This window comes from Alosa pseudoharengus, unplaced genomic scaffold (assembly GCF_046254945.1).
Source record: "Alosa pseudoharengus isolate Yale_2024_CS ecotype anadromous, Long Island Sound unplaced genomic scaffold, YU_APseudo_1.1 YU_APseudo_1.1_scf_12, whole genome shotgun sequence".
NCBI lineage: Eukaryota > Metazoa > Chordata > Actinopteri > Clupeiformes > Clupeidae > Alosa > Alosa pseudoharengus.
The window spans coordinates 4,838,337-4,848,349 of NW_027468587.1; the positions used below are offsets into that span (position 1 = coordinate 4,838,337).

General features: G+C 41.3%; 1 protein-coding gene across 1 annotated transcript in view; it reads left to right on the forward strand.

Moving 5' to 3' along the window:
* Positions 1-406: 406 nt before the first annotated feature.
* The window catches only part of LOC143118752 (uncharacterized), a 75,648-nt gene continuing 66,041 nt past the window's right edge, over positions 407-10,013 (forward strand). Inside the window, exons 1-5 of the mRNA XM_076279842.1 lie at positions 407-608; positions 889-1,001; positions 1,137-1,279; positions 3,060-3,213; positions 8,472-8,587. Coding sequence (XP_076135957.1) covers positions 548-608; positions 889-1,001; positions 1,137-1,279; positions 3,060-3,213; positions 8,472-8,587 — 587 coding nt within the window. The 5' untranslated portion in view covers positions 407-547. The remainder of the gene's footprint in view (positions 609-888; positions 1,002-1,136; positions 1,280-3,059; positions 3,214-8,471; positions 8,588-10,013) is intronic.

Consider the following 10,013-nt stretch of genomic DNA (forward strand, 5'->3'; position numbering starts at 1 on the left):
ACATTACTACACGCACGTAGACCTTCGTGTTACATCATGTCTAAGAAATTAAGAGATTAAAGCAATTTAATTAACTGCAACGTGCACGTTTACGGGAGACATCAAACGACATATTTGGCCGTTAAATTCAGTGACGTGAAGTGCACCCAAAACACCTGCACCAACAATGTGCATGACAAAGTTATGATATGGTGACAAAGAATGCGCCATGATTAGTCTCTTCATATGCGTTATAACATCTTACATACATAGCCTCAGCACTCAGCAGTAGTCACAGCCCTAAGGAGCAAGACAACACTTCAGCGTTGTTGAAAAACGGCTAAAGCTACGAGTTTGCTGAGCATTCAGTTTGTCCTACTTTTGATTCCGTAGCAAAAGAGGCACACGTGTGGTGGGTGGACGAAACAGCATGCGAAACACAGCACAGTACAGACAGTGAAGATTTAACAAGAAACTTAGCTGTTAAAAGTCAGCATTTTCCTCTCAGTTCGTTGGCATCTCACATTTTGTCATATTGTCAAATAAAATCTAATAAATTATTGAAGCCATGGGAGGTCAAGCGAAGAGCAAGAAGAAGAGCAAGTCCAAAAAGACACGTTCCAATGGAGGTTTGTCAACTTGCAGTTAGCTATGGCTAACCAATGATACCTCTGATGTAGATGAGTTACATGACACGACAGAGTACAGTGCTATTAGTGGTCAAAACTAAGCCCTTGATCGAATTGAGTGCTAGTTGTGTGAATCTATTCGAGATCTCTGGGAGTCTATGCATGCCAATGATAATATTGCTAGCTAGCTAAATTGGCTAACTTTTTTGACAATGTTTACACACTTTTCACCAGTGTCATGTATGTTCCACCACAAACTGAACATGTTGCACTATTATAGTAGGTGCCGGGCTAGTGGCATTTACTGCACAGGACCGCATAAAAGTGAGGATGCAAGAAAAAGCAAAGAAGAAAACGGCAGAAAAGTACACGGTTGAACAGCTGTTGGAAAAGGTAACTTGGAGTCAGTGGGCTGAACTTTCAGTAAAATGCCCAAACAGTTTATATGTGTGATAACCATAATCTCCTCCTCTAACCAACGCAACATTTCTGTTGTCATCTGCCCCTCCACGCCTTGTCACCTCACAGGTAGAAGAAAGCATGGATAACTTCGACCTCCCGATGGCCCGTCTGTTTTGTCAACGTGCCTTGGACATTGAGTCCACTAATCTGGAGGTTTTGGATATGATGGGGAACATTTGTGCTGAGCTTGGTGAGGTGGACAAGGCCAAGCAAATATCCTTTCATTTTCTTCAGCTGTCCTGAACAAAGCAACAAGTAACTGCTTCTTGAACCCTCAGATGTGTGTCCATACTGTAGGTGCACATCGTGGTTTATAGATTATATTTTGACATAGATGTGTAGGACCCACATTTCTTACCTTGCTGCCTCTTCCCAGTGATGGACATGTCAGGGCTTCTGATGACCACACATGAGGCTCCTGGTGGTCATTCTCCAGTTAGGAAGTGTTACTTAGTCTCTGCTGCACATTTGTTTACTCAGGGCCCGTCCCAATACCCCCCCTACCCCTAGATTTTTGCCCTAACCCTCGTTTTTGCGCGTGCACGTGTAGGGCTAGGGTGTCCCATTACTATAGGGAGCAAGGGGAAGTGCTATTTTGCCCTTAAAATCAACCCTCAAAACATAGCCAGGACCGATGCAGGCTTAAAACGAAGTGGGAGATGAAATTACCCTGGATACCGTGCGAGCTCAGCGAGCCGGCCACATATATTTTCGCAAATAAGCATATTAAAATTTCGGAATATGTTGGAATATGTTAGCTGGATGCACATCTGATGGACTGTTGAGTTTTGAACACTAATGTTAGAAAATATCTCACGAAGCTATCTGACGATGTTCATGACATCTGCTGAGTGCTTTGAGAGAGTCTGCCCATCAAATAACGTTATATATCTGATCTGGGTAGTTTCGTCAATATTTAAGGTGGGTGTTCTGGCGTTCACATGAACACGAATATCTTTGTTGATTAACTAGACGTAGATAAACCAGCACAGCCCACACAACAACGACCGCTGGAATGGGCATGTTCCTGAATGAAAATAGTAGCAGGCTACTACCGGTAGACACGTCGGCGCTGCGCGTGGCGTAGGTGAGCACGTTCGCTACGCTAATTTGCATTTAGTGGTGTCCCAATTTATAGGGAAAGATCTTCACCTCCACTTTCCTTGTCGAGGGGGCTTTAATGTTGAGGGCAATCAAAACCAAGTGGAAGTTTTAAGGGGGGAGAAATGGGACGGGCCCTTAGTCTCTGCTGCACATTTCAGAAGCGTAAACCCTGGCAAGTGAAGCAGAAAGTCAACGTTTCCTAATATAGGATCTTGTGGAGTGCCCTCTTCATGTGCGCACCTTGATTTGTGGAGCGTGTCTCAATGCAACACATGAAAACTTGCAAATGAGTTGTCATTTTTAATTATTTGAATGGTTATCCTCTTAAAACTGCCGATGTAAGGATTGCTGTGTCTCCCAAAATGGGCTTTATGGTAGAGGCAGTGGGATTGCTGTCACTGTATATATAGTGTAAATGTTTGTTCAGCTTGAACGATAGCTCCTTGACCGCAGAATTGCTGTTACTGTATATATATCAGACCAAGGACCACTTAATCAATAATAAAAAAAATAAATAAATCACGGACCACCTAGTTAAAAAAAAACAAAAAACATTAGACCTATTTCAACAGTATGTTACACAATAGGCCAACTCACCGAACCACCTTGTTTATTGTCTTTGCACCTTGCTTATTGTGTCAGAGGATTTATATGATTTAAAGTGGCATAGCTTACATAGGCAGTGTTGCAGAACTGTTTGAATTTACAAACAAGTTGGTTCAATATTGCAAACAACTCATCTATATTATATTTTACCACGTCTGCTCCGTGGACCACTTGGGATAGCTTGCGGACCACCAGTGGTCCCCGGACCACACTTTGAGAAACACTGATATAGTGTATATAATGTTTGTTCAGCTTGAGCGATAGCTCCTTGACCACAGTGCAGGTGTTTCTGAAGGCGGTGGAGCTGAGCCCTGAGCTGGGCCATAGTAAGTACATGTACCTGGGACAGATCCACACCGGCCAGGAGGCCATCGACTACTTCAGGAAGGGCATCGAGATCATGACCAGCACTCTGGTCGCGCAGCAGCCCAGCGTAAGTATGCTGCATGACCACACACACACTCTATCCCAATAGTGGTGTTTGCAGTAGTCTTTGCACTATTAACATTTCCATTTCTTCATTTTGCTGACTACTTGTAAACATTTTATGTTTCTCTGTGGAAGAAATGTGATTTAGGAATTTGATGTAAACTATATGAATGAAAATAGGAATAATTGTATTTTTTTGCATAGTGTTTAAATCTTTGATTATGAACGGTCTAAGAACAAGCATGTGATATTAGTAGAAATTAGGATTGTTTTTGATTCTTGGGGAGGTTTCAGATTTCTTGCTTGTGTTGCTTATACATCGTTGAAACCATAGACTGTATAAAATAGGTTAAAACATGTGTTTGGGTGTAATGCACAAGTTCATCAGCAGGGGTCAGTGTTCTCCTAGTTAACATCTTGGAGCAGTCTATTTGCCTGCTGCAGATCTTAAAGGTTAACTATGCAGTATTGGCAATTTCCTTACTGTTTTCTCGGTTTTTGCTTCTTTTTTGCTGGCTCTGTCATGACGAATGTCTGAGAAACTCCATCGCTACATTTTTTCTAGCCGGTGCCTGGCGTGTATGTGTATTTGAATGCAGTAAAGCAATTCGTTACACTCGTTATACTTCCTGACACTGAGGTCGTCGGCCCGCCGGCCCACAGTTGCAAGGGTGGTTTTTCCGCTCACAGGCGCTAGGGGGAAGCGAGACGGCCACCATTCAACCCACCAGGCAGCGGCTAGAAAAAAGGTAGCGATGGAGTTTCTCAGTCATATAACCATTCCAATGACTCTGAAGCTGTTAAATGAAGGTAAATTAAGCTAAAAAACTTGCATATTACCTCATTGAGTGCCAAAAACTTAATATTAAGTTTTTCCTTCCCATGCGTTGAGTGCCAAAAACGTAATATTACGTTTTTAGCTTTTTTTTTAAATTAGGAAGCTAGACACTCTAACACATCTTATGTGATTTTCGGAACTCTGTGATGAATGGAAATGAAATATATGACGATCGAAAACTCATGAAAACGCACAATCTGGACATTTTATCTGGACATTTTATCATAACTCGGTTGCCGCTTTGGGTCGAATCAGTGACGCATGCACGTCAGGTCAAAACCAGGCCATTTTCGTGGGTCTATCACTAGGTGGCAGTCTCGCCAGGTCTCGCTGATCACTTCCCGTAAAGTTTACACAAGTAAGTAACAGGCAACACTTCATATTTCATGAAAGACGTTATATCTCCATTTTTAGAAAAAAACAGCGATTTTGATGAAAACTAGCCACTGTTTAGCTTGGGATTTCTCAGGAAAAGAGGCGTGTAGAAATACACGGTTTGCACCCACCGAGAGCTTAAAGTCTCACCTTTTAAACGAGCCATTGTATGTGTTCATAGCTATAACACAGAATATGCTCCCGAAAACAGCTTGGCATTCAATGAGTTAAGCTAAAAAACCTGCATAGTGTACCTTTAATGATAGAAGACTACAAGAGCATATAGCACTGCCAAAGGCCAGGTCTTCAGTTGTTGTGCACCACTTTCAGTGTTAAAAAGATGATCAGCTTCCACATACTGGTAATTTGACATATGATAGGGCTGTGATAGAGTTGTGACAGTTCTTACCGTGTTTTATTGAAAAATTATTTAATTACTTTTTTATTTTTTATTTTTTATTTAAGTCTCTTTGTGTAGGCTATATGCGGGAATTCTTTCTGTTTGTTTTGCTTCTGTGTGTTGTGAAAGTACAGCTTCTACCCTTTTAGCCACAGCCTCATTCTCACTTCAGCTGGCAGTAATTGTTTTTTGGTCTTTCCAAAGATCGCTGGAGCCAGTGAGGGCTACTTGTCTGAAATGCTTATCTTTGTCATGTTTGTTGGGATCATTCACCGCTCTGGCGTCTGTCCTGGTCTCCTCAATCTCCCCTGTCATTAGTGGCGATTCCATTAGTGGTGATGGGTACTTTTCTTTGAAGCTCTCTCAGACAAGGAACAAATGAATTGGAAGGAAATGGAAGGCAGCATTTAGAGCTTGGCAGTATTGTTTCATAACAGGGTGATGTGACTCTTCCCATTAACAAACGTCTAGAACTGCGGTTGTATTTAAAAAGAAAAGTTTAGAAATACAATGACGATGTTTGCTAGTGTGTGTGTGTGCATAATTTTCTGGACACATGTTTGGAGCAGCTTTGGAATTGGCATCGGACGGCTTGATTTGTGGAGCGTGTGTCAATGCAACACATGAAAACTTGCAAATGAGTTGTCATTTTTAATTATTTGAATGGTTATCCTCTTAAAACTGCCGATGTAAGGGTTGCTGTGTCTCCCAAAATGGGCTTTATGGTAGAGGCAGTGGGATTACTGTCACTGTATATATAGTGTAAATGTTTGTTCAGCTTGAACGATAGCTCCTTGACCGCAGAATTGCTGTTACTGTATATATATCAGACCAAGGACCACTTAACCAATAATTTAAAAAAAATCACGGACCACCTAGTTAAAAAAAAAAACATTAGACCTATTTCAACAGTATGTTACACAATAGGCCAACTCACTGAACCACCTTGTTTATTGTCTTTGCACCTTGCTTATTGTGTCAGAGGATTTATATGATTTAAAGTGGCATAGCTTACATAGGCAGTGTTGCAGAACTGTTTGAATTTACAAACAAGTTGGTTCAATATTGCAAACAACTCATCTATATTATATTTTACCACGTCTGCTCCGTGGACCACTTGGGATAGCTTGCGGACGGCTTTCATAACTCACATCCCCTCTTCTGCTGTGTCATGATACGTTCCCATTCAAAAACAAGCCCACACAAACCCAGTCTTTGGGAGAAATAAGACACACTTTTTATATGTACAGTATGCAGTCTTTCTGTCTTTCTAGATGTAACTGTAGATCAATACTGTGTTCTAGTTACACTACTGACAAAATGTTACGATTATTGGACTTTCGGGTAGTGCTGAGCGGTATGACCAAAAATGTATATCACGGTATTTTTCAAAATTCTTACGGGTTCACGGTATATGACGGTATTATTTCCCCCATGCATAATCAGATGTTCACAGCATTTTCTACAGGTTGAGAGAGGAATTGCTGCAGTAGCCTACATTGACTAAGGATGGTCTATTTTACTGTCATGATGTAGAATAACTCCACACTAGTGGTAATGCAGTTTTGCATGGCCCCAGAAAATGATGCTGTTTACAAAGAGCCACTCATGATTCTAATGAAGAATCTAATCAGAATGCAAAGACAATTGCAGTCAAAATACAGAACGTTTACTGTGCAAATTTCACAAACATCTTGTATAAAACCAATACAAAAAGTAGTGCAACTTGCAATAATTATACTTTTTTGAAAATTATACAATTTAAAATAAAACCTCTCTGCTAATACTTACTATTATCAGAAACATGCCTTATTGTTATTGTGTGGTTTACATGACGTTAGTGGTAGGCTAACGTTAACTTCATGTGGATGTGGATGTCTTGTTAGCCTGCCCTGAGCTTCGGTTCAGTTCGCTAGGCAAAACATTAACAAAAAAGTTCGTTTTGGTGCACTGATGACAGTCAGGATCATTTCTAACTAGCCAGCTAGTATTGCTCAGTGCATGTCTATAACCATAGACAACATGCTTTACTTGCTACCTGGATAATTTCAGTGAATATTCTTAAGGTGAGATGAACATTAAACGTCACTGTGTTCGGTGGGTTGCTAACTAACGACATCACCTACTAGCCAGCTAGTTACAGCTGTTGAACAATCTCAATAGAATTTTCGTGACGGTAAATCCCTTTCAATGCAGTATCCCTTAACGTTTTTCCTTAACTAAAGAAACAATTTAAGGTATTCTGTGCAACACCCTTAAATAAACCCCTTACCTAAGGAGAAATTAAGCCTTAAGGGTCATACTTCATGGGGAAAACCTATGGTGTTTTGTGTTTACCCTCACTATGTCTGGTAGTGGCACCATGCGTGTGTATGAAAAAAGTCCCGTCTGAAACACTGTCGCGCGGCGCAGCGTTCCAAACGTTGTGTAATCAAATACACCGGTATGGCGGTATATTAAAAAAAATCATATAACGAAAATATACACCGATATACGGTGTGAACCGGTATACCGCCCAGCACTACTTTCGGGTGAAATTTCAGGATGAACCTAAAATCCACTATAACCTTAACAGGTGAACTTAATGTGACCTTCTCTAAACTTTTGAATGTGCATGTCCAACAGTTCAATGTTTCAGTACTTTTTGTACTGAAACATAAAATTTCACCCGAAAGCCAGTCACTCACAGCCTATGGTCAAATGACTCCACATCAGTGTCAACATGAAGAATGGCAGTGAAAAGTGTTGCGGATAAGGTGCTTGTACCGTTTGCTGCAGTAGCCTGAAAAGTTGTGAGTTTGACTCCCAGCTTGCTCTAGGGAGTCAGGCTTTGAAATTAATTGACATCTGAAAGTTGCTTTAGCTAAAAGCATCAGCCACGACAGATAAAAAAACTTTAATTGAAACAAATTACTCTCTTAAAGCCTTTGTGCTTGTTTTAGTGTAGATGTGAAAGAGAGGGGTGAGGAGAGATCACCCTGACACACTCTTATATAATTCCATTATATCTTAAGGTTTTGAAGGAATTATACATGATCTGTCGCAGTGTAGGTGGAGGTGGCTGGATGGCTGCATTCTGCTCCCATTATCTTTAAATCGTTTTTACTGATTATTATTATTTTATTATTTTTTGCCCTATGTTGTCTTATGCCCGGGTCAGAATTGATGCATAAACCCGAGCTCCATCAAGCACAAGCATAAACCCAGCGAGCATTCCGAGTTCGGTCATTAACCCTCCCTGCACACAGGGTTATGACGTTTGTTCCATTAGGTTAGAATTTCATGGCGGCACCAGGGTAATGGCTTCACAGTTGAACACTCTCTGCCTTTGATTGCATTAGTGACCATTTCCCCCCTATTTGTTCTCCTTGACTGAATTACAAGGAGCCGGGTCTGGAACGGAACTGGTCCAGATATGGCAGAGATGCAGGAAGAGCCATGTCTGGGTGGGGGGTGGGGTTGGGGGTTGGGGTGGAGGAGGTGGATGGATTAACCCCGTCCAACAGAGTACGGTAGTCATTTTGATGTTAGAATCTCACATGGCTCCTTGTGCAGACAAAACCAAGCACAGCTTTTTGTTCAGACCTCTGTGTGTAAGCTATTCTAAGTACCTTTTACTAATGTGATGTTGATAACTCTTTTCTGATAGGCTGCCTCTGCTGAGGGGGCGTCGGCCTGTGGTGAGGAAGACGGGCCAGCTGTGTCAGGAAAAGACCTGTCTGTGGCCTTCTGCTCTATGGCAGAGATTTACTTCACAGACCTCTGGTGAGCCTTGCGGACAGTTTTACGCACACACACACATATCATGCAGATCACATCAAACAGAACACATCTGTGAGCATGATTTATTTTAGTCTGTCAATTCACACAAACATTGAGCTGTCTCTTCTCTTGGTTTGGGCATTCAGCTATCCTGGTGTAAGTTTCGAGGAAGCCTTTTGTGAAAGTGTTTTGCAGAGTGCCAGAGATATCTCTTGCTCTGTCTGGAGAATTTCATGTAGACATAGCAGGTGTAAAACTCTAAATGCACGGGTGAGCAGACAGTCGGTTAATTGCTTGTTATTCTCACTCGCTCTTTTTGGTTGGTAACCCCGAAGGGAAACCCTTTATGCTTTATGATTTTTTGATTCTTCTGCATATGCTGTCTTCCAACAGTCTTTCCCCAATTTGAACTGATCTTTTGGAGTTCTCTGGACAAATCTTAATCTTTAGAATTGTCCATCTACATTTTATTCGATCATTGTAGATTTCACAAATGTATGGGGTGACCTGGTCACAGTTTTAAAGACTATTTATAAACTATTATCAACTACTTAACCTTTTTTACATGTCCATTATATGTGTTTTATGTGTTATAAGACCTATCACGATTCTATTAAGCAGAATACGCCAAGGCTGAGTATTTCTGTATGAGAGAGAGAGAGTTCACCGGAGCGACAAAGATGTTGAATTTTATTAGTTTGTATTAAGGTGCCAACATAAGGACTAACGTTTCACTAACGTTAACGACATCAGAGTCGAAAAGTTAGTCCTTATGTTGGCTCCTTAATACAAACTAATAAAATTCAACATCTTTGTCGCTCCGGTGAACTCTCTCTCTCTCATACTGGATTCGGTCCTCTCCCGTCGATGCGCTAGATGTGACCCGCAGTAGCGCGGAGGTACATTTGTTTTGCTGAGTATTTCTGGTTTAGATAGGCAGATTAGTCTGGATGCCAGCCGAACTTAGCCCCGCCCACAACATTTGAGGTCGGGAAGTTCGGTCTGGACTCTGTTGTGGAGCAACTATGCCCGAACCAGAGCTGTTAGGACCAATCAGATTGGGCTTTGTACGATGATGGACAGATGAGCAACAGTGCCTCGTCTATCCTGTCATCTGAGCATGCTTAGGTTGATTTTGTTTGCGACAAAAACGCTGTGGCTAGAAGCTAGACAGACGGCTTCTAAGACCCCATAGGATAAATGCATATTATTTCCCCTTATTATTGGCCTTTCATTTACACGAAAACGGAGGTTTTACCACTGAAAACAATTATTTCTGAAAACTTCGGCCAAAGAAGATATGTGGGAAAACTCCGGTTTCACTTTAATCAAGGGAAAACAGCGTGTTTGCATTGTGACTAGGGCTGAAACGATTTATCGAGTTACTCGAATAACTCGATTACAAAAATTACTCAAGGCAAAAACCCTG